The 21,301-nt window shown below is 37.8% G+C and overlaps 2 protein-coding genes across 3 annotated transcripts; one reads left to right on the plus strand and one right to left on the minus strand.

Annotated features, from left to right (window-relative positions):
• Positions 1-263: 263 nt before the first annotated feature.
• On the minus strand, positions 264-10,215 carry LOC134749271 (phospholipid phosphatase 3-like). Its single transcript, XM_063684165.1, has 6 exons — positions 9,811-10,215; positions 8,992-9,146; positions 7,930-8,132; positions 6,906-7,020; positions 5,864-6,031; positions 264-5,373 (listed from the first exon to the last, which is right to left on the minus strand). The coding sequence occupies exons 1-6, from the start codon at positions 9,860-9,862 to the stop codon at positions 5,200-5,202; spliced, it is 867 nt and encodes a 288-aa protein (XP_063540235.1). The 5' UTR covers positions 9,863-10,215; the 3' UTR covers positions 264-5,199.
• A 198-nt stretch (positions 10,216-10,413) lies between these two features.
• On the plus strand, positions 10,414-11,793 carry LOC134749270 (uncharacterized). 2 transcript variants are annotated; one of them, XM_063684164.1, is made up of 2 exons: positions 10,414-10,431; positions 10,890-11,793. In XM_063684164.1, exon 2 carries the CDS (start codon positions 10,936-10,938, stop codon positions 11,743-11,745), a length of 810 nt encoding a protein of 269 aa, XP_063540234.1. In that variant the 5' UTR covers positions 10,414-10,431; positions 10,890-10,935; the 3' UTR covers positions 11,746-11,793. The 2 variants fall into 2 exon arrangements, with proteins under 2 accessions (XP_063540234.1, XP_063540233.1); XM_063684163.1 differs by lacking the exon at positions 10,414-10,431 and adding an exon at positions 10,473-10,735.
• Positions 11,794-21,301: the final 9,508 nt, after the last annotated feature.

Raw genomic sequence — 21,301 nt, forward strand, 5'->3', positions numbered from 1 at the left:
TTGTAATATGTATGTTAACTCGTGTAAAAAAGACTTATCAAAACTATATTTATCAGATGTCAATATGCAAAATACAGTCGCCATCAGATATATCGGAGCGGCCGAGGCTCTCACAAATATCTGAACACGCCTCTATTGTCAAGGCGTTAGAGTGCGTGTTCAGATATTTTTGAGCACCTTGGCCGCTCCGATACATCTGATGGCGCCTGTACATGATTGTATTTCCAGTTATATTTCTAAGCTATGGTGGTTAATAAAAATGCTTTTATTTAAGTTCGTTGTTTTTATTTCATCCGTGCTTAATCTATACAAACACCGGTAATTGTATAAAAATATTTGGCAACGCGTATTATAACGGCGAGGTAAGCGTGTGCTCCAAATCTTATACACAAAGTAAATTTATCTTAGCCCCAAACCAAACACAATTTACCCAAATCACTGATGTACCGTCGGAAAGTTCCCAAAATTGCGAAATTTCCACGTGGAAAAGTTTCGGAAACTTCTAACTTATGTATGGGAATCGAGAATCTAATTTTTTCTAAATAAGTTTCCTTTGTTTTCTGTATTTTTTTTATGAAATTTATGAAAAAAATTCCAGCTATTTGGAAACTTACCGTAACATGCACATTTGTACCCAAACCCAAGCTTCCGAGCTTAGGGTGAGTCCGAGAGACTAGCCCAGGTCAGAGACTGAACCCAGCTTGAACTTTGAAAAAAGTGCCAAATTCAAAATATTAATTTTATCAGCAATCCAATATCACCAGCGGCCGTAGCGCAGTCGCATTTTTATCACCTGTCACCATGCCTGTCACGTTCTAACAAATATGTAAGTGCGAAAGTGACAGGCGATAAAAATGGAACCATGCTGCCACCGCTGATGACGCATGTATGACAAAAAATATTTATTTTACTTGGGCAAGTCTCCCGGGCGTTTTCTAAAATAAATATTGAAAACCTGATTCTTTCAAATTTGGACATTCTTGGGCTGTACTCAGAATCGACAGCATTCTCCATCCTGCCATTAAAAAAAGATTTCCCAAAATGTCCATTACACTACGTGAAAAAATGTTTCACACTTGTATTATGCGTGACGTATATAGTGGAATTTACAATTTTCATACAAATTTTTGTGACTTTTTTTTAATTATCAGGATTGAATTTGCTAGTGATTCTGAGTTGAAAGAGCCTAAAAACTGGTAGGATCTGTAAGAATCAGGTTTTCAATATTTATTTTAGAAAACGCCCGTCGGCGTGAATACAAAAGTATAATTAACAATATCTGGTATAAAATTAATTAAAATACTGGTGAGGCATTGCAATATGGTGCTACTCTTATTTTAATATCTATTGTCATATTCAATATAATTTTATTTTAAGTCCCCGGCAAGCTCGGTTCTCCATACAAACGTATTTATGCTCTCATTTTAAAACGACTAGCTCTGCTCTGAATCTTTGTACTTACAATAGGATAAGGTATATAATTAGTTTATGTAGCTTTATGTAAATATGTAGATAGTTAATAAGTTTGTGTGCGTACCTACTAACATTAGTTGTAAAATCAAAATGTGTCACTAACAAAATTGATCCTTTGTTGGTCTTAAATAAATTTAATTTATAGTAGAGAAAAAATACAGCGAAACTAAGTTTTTCTGAAAAACTTGTTTTTGCTTTATTTCATTTGTTTTATCAAAGATAGATATAACTCCGTAATAGATGGATAGTCTAAGGAAAAAATGTGCCTCGAAAATCAAGAAAATTTGATTCTCGTTCAGAGGGCGCTACTAGCTTTGGCCTATTGTCGTATAGATGGCGTTGATGGTTTCGTTTATTTAACTATTTTAACACATATCAGTGAAAGAACATATGTCAAAATCATAAAAATAATTAATGCAAATAAAAAAAACATTTATCCATATTTATACATTTTATCGTATTTTTATAAATCTTCATTTTTAGTTTTAAAGTGTGTCGACAGATGGCAGTGAATTTACTGGGGTTACAAAATTTACTATAAGTAAGTTACTCTATGGTTTTATATACTAGAGTTATATAAACTAATTACAGACCTGCACATCATTGTACGTGGAAAGTTTCATTACAATGCAACACGTAGTTTTAAAATGAAAACGAAACTCCGTTTGTATGGGAAGGTGAAATTCGGCCGAGCTTGCCGGGGACTCCTAATACTTCTAAAAAATATTAGTTTTCTAGTAACTTGATTATGATTACAATCCCTGAGTCGGTAATGGTGCTCCCACACTGGCTGTTATATAACATTGTGTGACTGGGACAACATAATAAACCACTATCAATAAGATTTAAGATTTGTTTTAATGTACCTATTTATTGTTATTTTGATTGTGCTCGTGATTTTAATGTAATATGGATTTTGTTATCTGCAATAAAGAAATACAATACAATACTATCGTGTTGTACCTGTCATACGATGTTATACAGGGTAGCTAAAAAATAAGTGCATTCCCGTTGCCAGGGAGGTTTTGGGATTATACTGAGCAACTTTTACTATGGGACCAACCACGAAATCGCGAAAATTAAATTTACCCTCCTATAGAAAATGGACCAGCCAAAATGTATGAAACAGCCAAATTTTTTCCGCGATTTCGGGATTGGTCCCATAAGAAATGTTGCTCAGTATAATCCCAAAACCTCCCTGGCAACGGGAATTCACTTATTTTTTTACCACCGTGTATAACGACAGCCAATAACGGAGCACCATTAACAATAGTAAGGCCTGAGATACACTCGTAAGTTTTATTTACGTAAGTAGGGACAAAGCTATTTGTTAGAACGAGATAACGATATTCATCTCTCATTCTGTAGTATAGCTGTGTCTCTACTTCTTCATCATCATCATCATGTCAGCCGATAGACGTCCACTGCTGGACATAGGCCTCCCCAAGTGTCTACTTACGTAAGTAAAACTTACACGTGTATTTTGGGCCTAATGGTATAGTACAAAAATAAAAATAATATCACTATCAGACAGAGGTTGTGATTGTGAACTTGTGACTAGGAGGTGCATAAAAAACTTAGTTCTAAATATATAGGTAGCTTACACCGATACACAACACAGTTCTTATATGCTACAGTTTATTCGGAATGTTATGCAACAATAAAAAGTCAAGAAATAAATAAGTAAAGTTAACATTATAATAAAACGTTCACTTTTTTTGGTTTCCAATCACAACTTCGAAACATTAGTTCAATCTTTCATTTGACCGAACGCGTTTTTTTTACAAAAAACGTCGGGAAAAGGGTCACTAATATAACCTAACCCAATAGCTTGTTCGGTCTAATGAAACATTGGACAAACACTTTTCGGAGTTGCGATAAGGTGTATTCGGATAATTTCGTATAGGTATCGGATAATCCGAAAATCGAATCAAAAACACCCAAAATTCCATCATTATAAAATGAGAGTGGCGATTATTTCCCGAAAATCGAATTTTACTGGATGCGATTTTTTCATTCGCAAAATTCACCATTTTATTCTAGCTTCCCCATTTCTAACCAATTCGCATATTTTCCTATTATATTTATTTTTCAATAGCTTATTTTCCTGATACATTTTCTAACCATTCTAATAATTTTGATAACTTTTCTTATTGTACAATAAAATAATTTTGTTGGTTCTGGCCTGGCGCACTGTTTTGGTCGCAGTTCACCTAACACACTCCTCCTCGCTTCGCTCGTCGTCGCACCTAACTATGCTCTGTCAAATGACAATCTTTCGTGATTATAAACAAAGGAAATACAGTGAGAAATTATGCGAATGGTTAGAAATCCTGTTAGGAAAATAATCTATTAAAAATAAATATAATAGAAATAATGGGAATGCTTAGAAATGCTTTCGGGAAAGGAAGCTATTGATAAAATATAAAGTGGTAAAAGTTACGAACGGCAGAAATCGCAACTAGGTAAAAACTATTTTCGGGAAATAGTAGCACCACTCAATTACACTTCGGAATTACCTGGCGGTTCTCGACATATGGAATTGCCCGAAAAGTGTATAATACTTTTCATAATGTAAAACCACCCAACTATAATAGTCCAAAATTTCCTAAATATGGTCCAAATCATTGGAATGACGCAGTTTTGAGGCCAGATATTTTCATATCTCTAACAAAACCAAAATAATATAGATTTTGATACTTATTACGTATTAATCTTGCGGACCATGTAGTACACTGATTTAAACTTTCACGATTTTTACACATTACGTGATAATGTAGGCGTAAACGAATATCGACAGTCGATAAATCTTATATCGTTAGTGTTGTGTGTCGACAGAGTAACATCTCTAGTGCGCAAAACGTTCAAGTTGATAAACAAAAGACCAAGTGCGGGTAGTTCGAAAAACTCGCGCGGCCAGATGTTGATGTCAACTTTAGCCAGTCTTCTCAGAGACCACGGGGACAACGTCATCCTCGAAACGTCGGAATAAATCTTAAAACTTAATTAACTTTATTATTTTTATTATTTGACGACCGGTCACGGTCCTGGGTTCGAATCCCGGTAAGGGCATTTATTTGTGTGATGAGCACAAATATTTGTTCCCGAGTCATGGGTGTTTTCTGTGTATTTAAGTATTTATATATTATATATATCGTTGTCTGAGTACCCATAACACAAGCTTCCTTGGGCTTACTGTGGGACGTGGGACTTACTGTCAATCTGTGTAAGAATGTCCTATAATATTTTTTTATTTATTATACGCGATTAAAGTCCCGTTTTATAATTGAATAATGCATAGATGTAGTACTGGACTAGTTGGATCACTTTGGGCAAAGATAGATATAACTCCGTAATAGATGGATACAGTCTAAGGAAAAAACGTGCCTCGAAAATCAAGAAAATTTGATTCTCGTTCAGAGGGCGCTACTAGTTTTGGCCTACAGTCGTATAGATGGCGTTGACGGTTTCGTTTGTTATTTAACAATTTTAACGCATATCAGTGAAAGAACATGGGTCAAAATTATAAAAATAATTAATGCAAATAAAAAAAATCATTTATCTATATTTAAATACATTCTATCGTATTTTTATAAATCTTCATTTTTAGTTTTAAAGTGTGTCGACAGATGGCAGTGAATTTACTGGGGTTACAAAATTTACTATGACAGTAACGCTCTAGTATCAGTTACTCTATGCTTTGGGTGATTTTACAGTATGACTCTGTTACGTATGGACTTCTGTTCCGTTGCTATGTGATTTGCCTGTCTCACTGTTTGTGACTGCGGCCTGGACACTGGTGTGTGATTTATCTGTGCCACTGGTGGCTGTGGACTGATCTGCGTCTTCGATCTCGCAGTTCGTTTCGGGACACTCAAAGTTTTTACAAAGGAATAAAATCTGAAAAATAAATGTATTTATTTTTACTTATATTACTCATTTGAAAGGTAAAAACCGGCCAAGTACGAGTCGGACTCGCGCACGAGGGGTTCCCTACCATTACGCAAAAAACGGCAAGAAAAATCGCGTTCGTTGTATGGGAGCCACACTTAAATATTTATTTTATTCTCTTTTTTATTAGTATTTGTTGTTATAGCGTCAACAGAAATACATCATCGGTGAAAATTTCAACTGTCTAGCTATCACGGTTCATGAGACACAGCCTGGTGACAGAGAGACAGACAGCGGACTCTTAGTAATAGGGTCCCGTTTTAACCCTTTGGGTACGGAACCCTAGAAAAAGGCATAATTTAATGAGCGAGAAAGAGAACGCGTCATGTAAGAGAGGGACAACTAAGAAATTGAGTTGCACATATCAAAGAGAAATATTCATGCGTGCATATTACTTATTTATTACGTGATTAGTTATTCATGTGTAGGTGGTACTTACGGTGTACAACAGTATGGGCAACGCGAGTGTGGCACCCGCAAGCACGTCCCACCAGTGGTGGCGGTGGTCCGACATCCGGGACAAACTGCAATACAGCGCGCTCAGCAGCGTCAGCCCCTGCAGGACCCATATTGCCCTAGTTTCCTCTGCGCGACGTCGCATATAATACTGCAACAACACTTATTTGTTTTACAAGGAGGCAAAGTTGTTGTTTAGCCCCTCGTGCTAATATTTACACTCCAAAATTGATCCGCGAGCGTAGCGAGATCGAAGTGTGGAACCTTGAGCATGTCAACAACAAAGTTTGCCACCTACCCTGCCACACTGAGCTCAAGTTCCATTCAATAGATGGCGCTGAATATTGAAAGAACGTAATTTTGTATAGACTTGTTTTATTGGTCCATGATGCAATTGAAACACTTACTACGATGAAAAACACACGTGCAGCGCCAGCGACGTGTGTCCAGAATCCTGATAGAAAGGTTCTGTCCGACTGGTGTTGCCACACTGAACTCAACTAAATTCAATAGATGGCGTTGAATATTGAAAGAACGTAACTTTGTATAGACTTGTTTTATTCGTCCATGATGCAATTGAAACACTTACTACGATGAAAAACACGCGTGCAGCGCCAGCGACGTGTGTCCAGAATCCTGATAGAAAGGTTCTGTCCGACTGGTGTTGCCACACTGAACTCAACTAAATTCAATAGATGGCGTTGAATATTGAAAGACCCTAACTTTGTATGGACACATTGTTGTTTTATTCGTCCATGTACAGCTAACACTTACTACGATAAAAATCCCCGCGTGCAACGCCAGCGACGTGTGTCCGGATGGAAAGCTTTTGTCCGACTGGTGTTGCCAGGTTGCCACAATGAACTCAACTTCCATTCAATAGATGGCGCTGAATATTGAAAGAACGTAACTTCGTATTACACACTTCTTGTTGTTTTATTTGTCCATGTACCTAAAGCCCGCTCCAGACTACGCGGCTTCGCGCCGAGATTCGCGCACGAGTGTGGAGGGTCCTTTACACTTACTGCGATAAAAATCCCCGCGTGCAGCGCTAGCGACGTGTGTCCGGATGGAAAACTCTTGTCTGACTGGTGTTGCCACGCTGCCTTCGTACATGTGTAACTCTGCACGTACTCTGATCTGTAACGTCAACTAACTTTATAGTACAAATGTAGTGCATAATTATTTTCTATAGAATTTTCACGGAAACGTACGGAAACTGGTCCCGTTGCCAGGGAGGTTCTGTGATTATACTGAGTAACTTTAACTATGGGACCAACCCAGAAATCGCGAAAAAAAAATTCTTTAAGTTTCTTTCAAGTTTGACTAAGTCGTGCGTAGACGACATAAAGGTGCTTATTATGTTCTAGAGCATAAAGTAAAATCATCTACTCTATTGCTAAGTCAATAAGGGTTGTAAAACCCTTATTGACTTAGCAATAAAGTCCAAAATCTGCCATGCAAACTGCCAGCCCTGCCGGGGCGCGCCCGACCGACGCGCTCCCGACCGGCGTGCCCCGCGCCCCCAACTCAACCGAGTACAATTTACTTTAGTGTTGAATAAATACGGTAAAATAACCTAAAATATTGGATATTTTTGTAGATTTTACTCACACTCGAAGTAAAAAGCAGTGTATAACTCAGGCATAAATGTCCGTTTTTATCCACGACGAATAAATTGCCTCGGATATAACTGGATGGCTTTATGTGCTTGTTGTACAATCTACTATTGGCTGTTTAATACAATATATTATAGCATGTACGCGTTATTTTAACAGAATATATTCGTATTTAGACACCAACAGTTGTATCATTGACGCCACACCTTACATGGCGATCCTGCCACTGACACGACAATAAGATCAAAAAGATCTATAATCAATACACGAAGTTACTGAAGACCTGAGTCCCTACCGCGAACCACGTTCGACGTGTTGCCTCTCTGTCGCACTTGTAAATTCATACGTAAGTGTGACAAGGAGGCAACACGTCGAACGTGGTTCGCGCTAGGCCCTCAGGGCTCAGAATCAGAAAAGCCTGAAAACTCACCCTTGACAGCTCAAAGCCTCTTCCGGCTGGCATGTGTCAAAGAAATGCGGTCTCGGAGACCCCACCAACAGCTTGATGGTTTGCACTAGAGTTATATTGAGGAGAAGACCGAACAAATACTCTTTGTACCACGCCAGTGCTCGAGATTTTGTTTGTAACTTGGTTTTTTCATTTTTATGGTACAGCCTTTCGGCCAACAACATCTGGAAAGAAAGAACTAGTTAGAACTACCTAAGCTAAAGCCTGACCAGTAATATATGATCATTGTCAAGAGGACGCTGTTATTCTCATGTATAGGGTGACAGTTCAGTATAGTATGAACAAATTAGTTCTAGTGAAATTCCGCAACATGACGCGTGATCATATATTACTGGTCAGGCTTTAACTATGCACCGACTTGAATAGAATAAAGTGAGGGAGTGTCATTATAAACGTGATATTTTCATAGAAATTTGCAAATAAATGCCATGCAAAGTAAGCTAGGTCCGATTCTATTATTGGTTTTACAAGGGAGCAAAGTTGTTTTTATTTTATTTTAATTGATACCCAATACCCAAGCAAGCCATAGATTCCAATATGCAACTTCGAGCGTAGCAAGTGGTTCTAAAATTGGAATTTTGAGCATAGCGAGGGTTCACGGCACAAGGGCACCGAGTGTATCACGAAAATTTTCACCACGCCAATGCGAGGGATATAATAAAAAATCGCTAAAATACAACCGAAGGGTTGGCTCTTGGAAATATTTTCAATATACAGGAAGGAAAATGGCGACTATGTTTGTATGGAGAGGCAGTTAACCACTATCCTCTTAAGAATGGACTACATCTGTAGACTACAAGTGTATAATTATTTTCCATCGTATTTTCTCGGAAACATTCGTATTTGTCATGCTATTTCAGTCAACCTCAGTACTTTTTGTACCGAGACTGACGGAAATAGCAAGACACTTTTATATGTTTCCGTGAAAAAATGATGGAAAATAATTATGCACTACATCTGTACTAGAACTACTGCAATTATAATACTTTACTATCCAAATATTATCAAACACAAGGCACTCACAACGACCAGCGGAAGGAATATAGTTGTAACAAACAGCCATTTAAAGTTGACCGTGTCTCCAGTGAACGGGTGTGACAGCGCTGGATCTTTGCACCAGAACCCCACCTGGCCACTGGGGACCAATCGCAGCTCCACTATCAGAAATATCAGGAACACTGGAAATGTCAATATTTTATATTTAGTTAGTTTTGTGCCATTGTGCCTATTTTGTGTGAAAAACAGTGTGTTTGATTGTGTGTGTGTGTTTTCAGGTTGACAACTACCTCCTGTAGTGTGCACGGAGACCCTAGGTTTCTGCTCCTATATACTTCTACCTATTTACAGTCTAGGAGAATTGTTTGAATGTTTTATTGTTTCCTCTGTTGCCTCTTTGGAGGCATTGGAGGTACGATTGAGGCTTTTAAACCACTGAAAACAACATTTGTGGTTCTTTGAGGGTCCACTGCCATTGGGCCTTCTTCACAAAGGTTGCCAAACCGTAGCTTATATTAATGTTATGCCCTGTATGTTAAGCCTCTGTTAGACAGTGGTAAAAACAAATACTCTAACCAACTTATTCTTACACTCAAAATCATCCTGTGGAAGGTCATGCAAGAGAAATCTCAACAGTTTAAAAAGGCACAATCAATTATGTTTGTTTTAATTAAAATCTCAAAAGCAAGTTAACCCTTATCACTCTTTAGTCCTAAAAATTTTGCATAAGCATAAAAATAAAAAAATTAAAAAGATGTTTTTGCAGTAGGTACTTATAATAGTTATAATATAGGTATGTATATGTGTGACCTATGAAGGGTTGAAAAGGTGAATTGGTTTACAAACCTCTATGCCAACGATTGGTTTTCGACCAGTATTGCTTCGCTTTGTCCCACATTTTCAGAAGCACCAAAACTATCTTTAGAGATTTGTACTATTTTCACATGATCCCGTACACGACCGAGACTGAGTAAAACCGTGATAACCGCCTTAGCAAATATGACTTATTGTAACGTCATTGTGAATCAGGAAGTTTGTCTATTTACATAATAATGCCGTTGCAAAATTAAGCAAACATTACAGCTCACTAAATCATGACATAAAATTACTTTTCAGACCGAGGGTTTATAGCATAATTGATGTGTAACTAAATGCAATTAGCTTTCTACCGGTATCATAAATCGATAAGCTGCTAAGTACTTAAATAAATGTTATTTCATTAATTTCATAGAACCCATGTTTTCTGGTACTGGTACCATGATGTCATGTCCATGATAAAATCAATGTCGGACGTCAGACGTCAGGTCAGTCATTCACGTCAATAGCATGTCAATTTGTCAATGTCAAAATATCAAAGCGCGTTCAAAATTATCGGAAAACTGATACAGGTCCTGTTTTGTTTTTTCTATTTGAAGCTATGAAATCTATGAAATGCTGAGATGACATATAGGCACGCTCCTGGTACAGGTAAGTGGTAACACTGTATTTATCCGTTATGGTACTTTTACTACTTTTACCCCATGCTTTTACCGGCGGCGTCAATCAAATCAATACAATAGTTATTGGTAGTTTAGTGGCTAGTGGCTACTGGCTAGTGTCTTTTTGTTTCGTTGTTAATTTTTTGTTTAATTCAAATTAGTTGTCAGTAGTTTTTAACTAAATTGCTTGCAAAATATACTGGTAGGCAACGAAACGTACTTATTCTCTCTTGCCTAAAACGAATTTACTTCGTCAAAGTTTAAAAACCACTGTTCACCATGCCCATGAATCTGTAAGTAATAGCATAGCACGTGCATTGTTAGATTGTTAGCAAAAATAGCTAAGAGATTTTGCTATTTATGATAACCGTACTATCATTCTTTATCCTTAAACCTCCCCACAGCACATCTAAACATTTGTAGGTTAATTTAAACAATTTGTTTTAGAGAAATCAAACAAAAACAGCTAGGATCTTTCTTGAAATTAAGATGTATGGTATCCATCCTCGAAGAAGAAAATGAAGTGCAGAGCGAAGAACTAACTGTTAATGAATTAGCTACGGTGCGTTTAAATTTTTACACCAAGGATAGTAATTCTGCACTTGTAACTTACATTACTACACAGAAGCATGAAAAAGCTAAAGATGATAAAGTTAAAGTGAAAGTCTCTTGTCATGAATTTGATAATCCATTTTATTCGGAGTGGATCTGTGGAGAGAAAAAGGAACGCAGAGAAATTGGCCAAAAATATCGATGTGATATTTCATTAAACCATGTGCGCACATGTCTTTTGAATATAACTATTTCTGCTCACAAGGTTCAAGACTGTTTGCTTGTGAAGCTTTATAATGATGTTGAGTTCACAGACTTTAATTTGGGATCAAATAATGGTAGCGTTGCTGTACATAGAGCACACCTGGCAGCCCATAGCGATGTGTTCAAGGCAATGCTCAGCCGAGAATGGAAGGAGACCACTGAGGGGAAGGTTCAGATCAAAGGAGTTACACTGCAGACTCTTCAGCACTTGAAACAGTATATGTACTTGGGCACTCTGCCGGAAAAAGGGCTTCAGCCGTTATTATTGATCGCTTCATACTATTTGATTGAAGATCTAAAGGCAGAATGCATATCAACACTTGCTCAGACTGCTGAACATGGAGACTGGTACAGTCTCTTTGAATTTGCAACAGAGAATAATATACCTGAACTATTATGTGCAATCACATTAGTAAACCCCGACAGTGTTCTTGAAGGTAACACACAAATGATTAAGAAGCTATCTGAACTAAAACTTAATAATTAATGCACAGTACAAATCAAACTACTCATTCCTTTATAATGTATAGTATAAGCAATTAAAATTTGATTACTTTAGCATTAAAATATTTTGTCATTAAACATTGTCCTTGTTTTTTAGGGTTCCGTACCCAAAGGGTAAAAACGGGACCCTATTACTAAGACTCCGCTGTCCGTCTGTCTGTCACCAGGCTGTATCTCATGAACCGTGATAGCTAGACTATTTTCACAGATGATGTATTTCTGTTGCCGCTATAACAACTAATACTAAAAAGTCTGGAACCCTCGGTGCGCGAGTCCGACTTGCACTTGGCCGGTTTTTTTAAATCCACATCTTAACCCATATGCTGCAAAATTTAAGGGCTCTACACGATGGCCTAGCGTAGGCCAGTCCAAGGGACGCATTTATGCGTTAGAAGGAACAAGTGCTGTAACCGTCCGTTACGTTTTACGGTTTCTATTTGTACTGGTTAATTGCAATTAACGTTCGGCCAACACTGGTTACGGCCTTAAAGTATGGGTGAGTATAGTCTTTATGAGTCCCCAGTAAGCTCGGCCGATTTTCACCTTCCCATACAAACGGAGTTTCGTTCTCATTTTAAAAGTACCCGTGTTGGATTGTAATGAAACTTTGCTCGTACAATGACATGAGGTATATCATTAAAATTATTACCAGACTTGTAAGAAATTAGTTCCAATGAAATTCCGCAACATGGCGCATGATCAATGATCATAATTATATTACTGGTCAGGTTTTAAAACGACATGTTTACGGAGGAGGACTCTATAAATAGTATCCCGAATGGCGGGGGATTCTAAAATAGAATCCTGAGCGTAGCGAGAGTTCAAGTGGTATAATATACGGCCCAAGGTGGAAATAATTTTGCTATCCATATTAAGTTTCTAAATATTATATCAGCTAAAAAAATAGTATGTAAAATAATAAAAATTGTGTCCTAAAACAGAAAAGTACCATACTGAAAGTATCTGCCACCCTAAAAGTATCTGTCACAACCTAATTATTTTATTTATACCTATATTTTTTTATAGAGATATTTTTTTTGTTAAGGTATTAGAGAATGGTAAATACTTTTGATGCTCATTGTACAGTCGCCATCAAATATATCGGAGCGGCCGAGGTGCTCAAAAATATCTGAACATGCACCTAGCGCCTTGACAATAGAGGCGTGTTCAGATATTTGTGAGCACCTTGACCGCTCCGATATATCTGATGGCCACTGACGCCACTGTACCTACCTACTCTGAATTTAGATAACGTTTTGACAATGGCAAATAAAAAAAAACATTTTTTTAATAGGTATTTATTGAATAAGAATCAACATAATATCTTTTTGTAAGGATTAGGTATATTATTTTAGGTATTTTTTTCCACGGCTCATGGGAGCCTGGGGTCCGCTTGACAACAGCTAATCCCGAGATTGGCGTAGGCACTAGTTTTTACAAAAGCGTCTGCCATCTGACCTTCCCACCCCGAGGATTAACTAGACACTAGACCCTATTGGGAAACGAATGGGAAAAGAATTTCAATCGGAATCGAACCGGCGTGGCGTCTCCAGCACGCATTACCTAACCTAACGCAAATCAATGAATGAATGAATGAATGAATTTTTTACTTGCAAAATTATTTGTTACCTAGTTGTATCTGTTATTACGTTTATTTTTCTTAAATATCTAATAGGCATAGGTTTGGAACCCTAAAAACGACAAAAAATCTACCTGTGGCTAGGTACGCCGATTTCGGACGCGAAGGCTACATTTGAATGGTTTGCTCCAAATGATCAGTCATTAACGAGTGATTATTATAGAATCTAAGCTATAATTTATATTTCCGTCGGATTCCCTCGTAAAGAACAGGTAGGTATTTGTGAAGGACGCGAGCACAAGTGGCGAGAATAGCGGGAGCGGAAATTATTTATTATATTAACATATTTTTTTTGCTCTGTTATGTCCGTCCTGTTCTAGTCTATTTATTAACCTTTTCGACGCCGTGTCAAACAAAAAAGCTGTACTCGGACGCCACGTCACCGAAGTGTCAAAACTAAATTTGAACTTTATGCACATGCACGTAGGTCTATGTTGCTCTGTGGTCTGTGACCGTAATCCGTCTTTGGCGTTGGACCTGCGGTGCCGATATATCCGTCATTGGCGGCCAAAAGGCTAAATTTTATTAGCAATCTTCACACTACTATTTTTCTGTGTCTGAGCACTAACCTCCTGAACGCTTGAGGACTTCGGCCCCACGCGGTATCCCGCTCCGCCTGTCACTGTGCGCTGTATGCGTGCAATTAGAGCAGCGACCATCTCCGCTAAATGTCACAGCCACACAGCCTTGCGCGCACGCGCCACTGAAGCTGTGGACTTCTTCTAAAACATTTACTTATTATTATTATAGTATTTTTCAAACTGGAAGGGTACTATGATGTATGTCATCTCCATACAATTTATAACCTAAAAGTTACAAATGTCGCAAAATTGTATTTAACACCAAAATAGGTCACCCTATCCACTATACAGAAGTACGGATACACTTCTAAGCGATTCTTATCCGTTGCCTTTTGACATTCCTACTTATAACAAAGTGCAAGGAATAGCGGAAGAAGGAGAATCTAAGTGAAACGAATTAATTTATTCATTCAAAGTTTTCAACTTGATTACACAATAAAAATAATTATAAATGGCGGACATTCTTAACCAGTCAACCATAAAGCAAAAAAGAATTTTTCATTTTTATTTCAGCCATACACCGTATATATATGTTGTCTTTATACAATACTTTTTACAGTACCAAATATTTTGCTGTAGGTAATAATAATGACTACTTTTGAGCAAATTTGGTAGAAAATGTGAAATCATTACGTATATCGGTAGTCCACTGATGGAGAATTAGGACTGTAATTTTGCTCGACATAGCGGGCCATACAACATAATGTTGCCTAGCTTGAAAAAAAAAACCGTGATTCTTTATTGAAAAGCTCTAGGAATCAGACAAATCCTTACAGAAGCACTGTTTTTTCAATCCGGACAATGTTTGACTTTTAAATTTATTATGCTGGCCAAGTTTACGGCGTTAAAATCGCCCAAGTTCTAACTAACAGTTGTGTTATCTGCGATAATCTATAATCTTCATACATTTGATACATTTATTCCACGTTACAATAATAATCACGGATATACTTTTTGTACCTAAATGCGTTTAAAGTTCAAATGTACTAGTATTTGTTTATCATCAGGGGAATAACGCATGTAATACATTGGTTGATTGAGAGGTTATAACAGGACATCGAAACTATTTTTATTACCTTTAAGCTGCTGAAAGCTATCATTGCTGAAAGGTATTTCGAACAGGTTTAAGACGATAGTGGACGACTGCTTCGAAAACGAATAAATCCGGAGGGGCATCGCTGTGGTGTGGTCACTGATTTAATTAATATATACATTACGAAGCGGGTATTTAGGGTTCTCAAGGGTCGGCAATGCTTAAGTGGCTCCTGTGATGTTGCTTACGTCCATGGGCGACGATGACTGCTTCCCATCAGGCGGCTCGTCTGCTCGTTTGCTGAATATCACATAAAAAAAAATTATATACTCTAGACGACGCAAATACCACGATTTGTATTGAAACCAAGCGTGCCGACTTTTTCATACAAAATTTACGCATAACATAATTTTAAAATTATATCTGTGATAGGAAATATGTTCTTGCCTTTCGGTGCTCGCAACTTTTGGGCTGTTGCAGTCATTTTGCAACGAAGCATTTGCTTTTGCGGCTGCAACAACCGGCGGCGTGGACTGTAAAGAGCGACGGTCGACCTAGGCACTTAGTCGGGGTTCGGACACGCGAAATAGATGCATTTGCGTCTTCTATGGTATATTTATTTCTGTGGGTATGGTTAACTTAACATACATTAATTAAGTCATGGTGCAAGTAGCGCTAAGATGTATAATTACACCCGAGTTGGTGGGAGAATACACACAAGAGGGTTGAGTGGAGGAAACGAGGGGAGATACCTTCCCAGCAGTGGGACACTAAAATAGGCTAATAAAAAACCGGCCAAGTGCGAGTCGGACTCGCGCACCGAGGGTTCTGTACTTTTTAGTATTTGTTGTTATAGCGGCAACAGAAATACATCATCTGTGATATTTTCAGCTGTCTATCACGGCTCATGAAATACAGCCTGGTGACAGACAGACAGACGGACAGCGGAGTCTTAGTAATAGGGTCCCGTTTTTACCCTTTGGGTACGGAACCCTAAAAAAGAAAAGAAGTCATGAGAGATCATTTAGCTCCTATTTAATGGTTGTATCTAGAGTAGGCGCTGTTGCGCGTTGCGTCTATGGGCGGACTAAACTTGTCCCAACGTTCAGGCTAGCACATGATTGGCGCGAGAGTATCTCGCCGCGATATAGACTACCCGTCCCCCCTTAATTCATACAGTTAGTAAAAGACGAGTAGTCTATCTCGCGGCTCGGCCTACTGACATACTATACTTGAGCCACAAATCAATACATCTGGGAATCGAACTTAGACCTGCACAATACTTGACAAGCCTACATAAATAACAGAACAATTATCTATGATCGCATAGATTTGACTCATCTCCGCCCATTACATATTATAATCGTGATTAAATCCAAACACTCATAGAAACAGAAAGTTGTATGTAATCTTTAACATGTTTCAATTTGAAAAGACGTATGCTTTGGACGAGTTAATTAAATGGTTTTGTATTACTATTAAGCAACTTAAACTATTTTTTCTACTCGTCGACTGTGATGGTTGAATTAAGATTTCGTATACCAAACTGTAATTGGGTACTTTTCAACTATGGGCTCCCAACTCGACTATAATATTAATTTTAAAATGGTTTAGTCAACTATAATGAATTTGATCAATCACGTGGCGCCGCAGTCCAGTGGAAAATACACCAAACGCGCGACTATTTCATGTAATACCTAATATTCACGCGTTGATGTCTTTTTTTCGTACCACTGAGATACTTACCTAATTTTCTTTAATTATTTAGGTATAGTAAAAAAAGTATTATTTTAGATGGGTCGTAGAAAAAGTATATTGTTTACAATAGTCATAAAATAAGCTTTTCAATCTCGTACCTCACTTAGGCAACTCAGCAAGTTTCGTTGCCTAAACACGGTACTCGACTGAAAAAGCTCTCTATTATATCACGATTGTATAAAATACTGTTGATTAAAAGGTGTTAATAAAAGTTACACCTGTCAGGCCTCCAAGTACATTTATATATATAGATCTTATAAAAAAAACAGGGTATAGATAATGGCGCCACGTCGATCCCTCATGTGTCCCAGAGGCATTTATAAGGGCCTTATTCCAAAATCTATGTTTAACTGTTATTTAAACTTTTTATATAAATATGACGAAGATCCAAATTCAAAAACAACGTATATTTTTTTTGGTCTTGTGACTTGTGTTTATCAGCCGTAGCTTTTTTGCCTTGCGTTTTTTTTGAGACTTGTAGGTAGTTTAGGTTACTTACTCGGTCATCTCGAAATAAGTAGGAATCGAATTCTACGATTATACACGCCAGGCCACTGGTAACCGAAGAGATTCCGATTCTTAATTTAAGATCGTGTGAAATGGCCCTAATGCTGCGGGCTTTTTAAACTACGTACTCACAGTACGTACTAAATATGTTAAATCGCTGCTCACTCGTTTTTTACATCGAGAAAATTGTTCAACGTTTCGCACCCTAGCTTCAGTAGCTTCAAAAGAAGCACGGGTTGGCTAACCGACGTGGACTCACAGACTTAAGGATGACTCACGTTAGACCGGGCCGTGACCGGGCCGGAGCTTCCGGCGCCTACTTTTCTATGACATCACAGGTGATCACGTGATGCTTTCCATAGAAAACGAAGCGCCGGAAGCTCCGGCCCGGTCACGGCCCGGTCAACGTGAGTCATCCTTAAAATACCGCGAGTTTAGCGTTTTAACATATATAATGTCTGTCTCTCTGAATTTTATTATTTTAACAACAACCAGAATAAGTATTATACGACGTTTTTGTAATGGCGATGCCTCCATCAGCCCCCACACGCATTGTTATTATCTGATTAAAGATGCACAAACGGACAAATTACGCCTGTTCGATGTGACTGACGTGATGGATGAGATTAGGTATTTAATAATGTGTAATTTCTTGTCTATGGTAATTCATGATCTTGTATGACATGTAGGATTATGCTTTAATAGGTATTGTTATTCAATTAAACTAGCTTAGATTTATTAATTTTATACATGATATGATTATACTTAATTGGTAGAAGAAAAATTATTAAAGTTTACGTATTGAAGGAAAACATCGTGAGGAATCTTTAATAGAGTTAGACCAAGACAAGTCGGCAACGATTTTGACAGCACACGCAATACAAGTTTTATTGATACGTCAAACTTCTATGAAATTATGACGTATGTAGGTAAACTCGCATAATATTATTTGGTGACACGCCTAATTCGGTGACACAAGTTTTGAAGCATGACACCCAGGAAAGCTAGTGAATTAGGGCCTTTTAAATGGGCAAGCAAAGCCGCCGAAACCGTAAAGCCGTGAGGTCCCATTTAAAAGGCCCTAATTCACTAGCTTTCCTGGGTGTCATGCTTCAAAACTTGTATCACCGAATTAGGCGTGTCACCAAATAATGCGAACTTACCCTACCTATACACGTGCACTGCGTTTGCTAATATCTTGGTCTAACTCTACTTCTGTGAAGAAATTCAAAAGTGTATTGGTCCCCAACCCAACCCGCATTGAGCTAGCATGGGGAATAAGTAGCCCAAGTCCGTTAAATTCATGTGCCCACTTGCCCAGCAGCCGTGTAGTCTAGACCGGGCCGGGGCCGGGCCGGAACTTCCGGCGCTTCGTTTTCTATGTGCACCACGTGATCATCGATCAGCCTTCATAGAAAATGACGTATCGGACCCGGTCAGACGTGTACAACTGTACGTGTATAGGCTGAATTATTTGACTGACATTTTGACCTTCCAACGCAGAGCGGAAGACCTTATTTGTATTAGTTAGTCCGGTTTTCTCACGTTTTCATTAAAATCGAAAAGCAACTGGTACAGTTAGCAACATAAACGGCTAAGCGGGTTCCATTTTAGAATCTTCCATCACCATCATCATCGCCATCATGGGTGGGACAGTAACGGTAGTACTATTAGTTATTCTGTGACAGTAATACAGGTTGTAAAACACGAGGTCTTACACCAATTTTTCCCCCTTGAAAAACAAATAACTATTTCACATCACCAATTCGAAAAAGGGGTTTTTCTTCCATACTAGGAGGGATCAAAGTAACACTTTTCTGTTCTAGAACACTATTTTTACATTTTTTTGCGCATAATTTTTTTATCTTAAATAATATTTTTAAACATCAAAAGTACCTCATAAGTGATGTGAAAAGCAGTGTGTGTCACATGGTAGCAAAATTATTTCCATCTTACTCGTAACACTCGTAACACACTTGAATCCCTCACTAAGCTCGTTACTCTCGGGATTCTATTATAGAATCCTTCGCTTCGTTTAGGATTCAATGTACACCCTCGCCGTAAATATGTCATTTTGCTCCCTTGTAACACAATCTACTAATTTCCGTTCACTTATTTGTCTATGATTTTGTCAGTGACAGTCTTTGAATGAACCTAGCGGCGACGATTCTACTTCGTTGGAACCTAGTTAATGATTGACCTGGTCATCATAGAGATTCATTGTCTTCATTGAATTCATTCATTGATTGTTACATTTGTTACAAATCAATTGTTAAATATAAACAGGAAGTTTAAATCTGTAACCAGTTGCAAGTTACATCAATTATGTAAAAGGGTGGATCAACTTTTTTTTGTTATTATTCTGTCCCTAGGCGACAATAGCATAGTTTGTTAGAAGAAATTTTATAATTGGGTAGTTGAAAATTTTTTTTAATGGTATCAGTCGATCAGGTTTGTTTTGAGGATCAAATGTCTGTATGGGACTCATTGTGTTAAAGCAATACAAAAGTCACAAATGATTGTCAAAGTCTGGCACCCGCACCATGGAGACTATATAAAGGAGCCAAATCTCTATGTATGAAAAGTGTCCATCAAAAAAATAGTAATTAGGCGGCGCCACCATACACCGAAATACTACCAAAAACAACCTACGTAATTTGGTCGGGTTATTTGTTGCCTTATATGGTTCATTTTATACTCATGTCCCAGAGCCTAACTAGCGCCACCGGAGAGATTAGGAACTATTATTTAAAGCTGAAAGCGGTCACTTTTGCAACAATTCTGCCATAAGAGATTGGCATCCTTTCTATACCATCCATAACCCGCACTTTAATGACGAAAGGCTCTAACAAAATGACAACACATCGTGACGTCACTGTGTCACTTTGCTTTGAAGCCGTTTCGATGTACGGAAAACAAGGAAATTGCGATTTTGTCGGTGAAATGTTGCGTTTATTAGTTGCAATACAATTTTTTTTTAAATAAAATGTAAGAAATCGAATGGTACCGTTATTTTTTTCCTATTTGAAAGTTAAAATAAGTTTTTTTCGAAACTTTTGAGGTCTTGTAATTTTTATTATTCCCATATATTTTTTTAAGTTTCCAATTTATTGTAATAAATAGCTAATTTTCTATCTATTTAACTAGATTTAGTTATAGAATTCAACATGTGTCAACTACCCTATTAAGTTAAACTAATATTCGATGACTCATTATTTATGGAAAGGATTTATAACTGCCATTAAACTGTATGTTTGGTTATTTTAAATACAATTAAACCAGGGTTTTAAAAGTGACCCAGGCGACCGTAAGAGCGTTTTCACATTGCCCGATCCGATATCGGATGAAAGTAATTTTAACTGTCTAGCTATCACGGTTCATGAGATACAGCCTGGTGACAGATAGACAGACAGACAGACGGACAGAGGAGTCTTAGTAATAGGGTCCTGTCTTTACCTCCACCTATAGACCTCCAGGTCACACTTCCTTAAATTCAAAAAGCTTGTCTTGCCACCCAGGCAATGATTCACGCATCCTTGCGTCGGCGAAGCTATAATTAACCATTGTTACGTCTCAATAACATGTTTTCGGCGCTGAAGGGCAAAAACTACAGTATTATATGACGCTTGTTTTTGATACTGTTTTTGATAAGTCATGTCTAGACCATGAAAAACTAAAATGCAGCTTACCTTTAGGGTCGGTTGCACCAAACTGTTTGTCATCGTTAAAGAGTTCGCTAAACTTTATTGCATGGAAAATTTCGTAGCAAACCGCCGCGGCGCGACGGGTGACCTTGATCAGTCTGTCAAGTGCCGATGGTACAAACTGGCACTAAGTCCCCCCATCTCCGTGGCGATGGCGGGACTCACACATTTAATGAAGAAAAATCCTTTAGATATCGTCAAAAAATAAATTGATCAGTACTTAATTGCCCAATTTTACTTACTGTAATTAAAAATATAAATAAAATAACTAACTGCAGTTTAGTCGAAAACTAAAAGTGGCAAGGCACTTTCCTTCC

This window comes from Cydia strobilella, chromosome 18 (assembly GCF_947568885.1).
Source record: "Cydia strobilella chromosome 18, ilCydStro3.1, whole genome shotgun sequence".
NCBI lineage: Eukaryota > Metazoa > Arthropoda > Insecta > Lepidoptera > Tortricidae > Cydia > Cydia strobilella.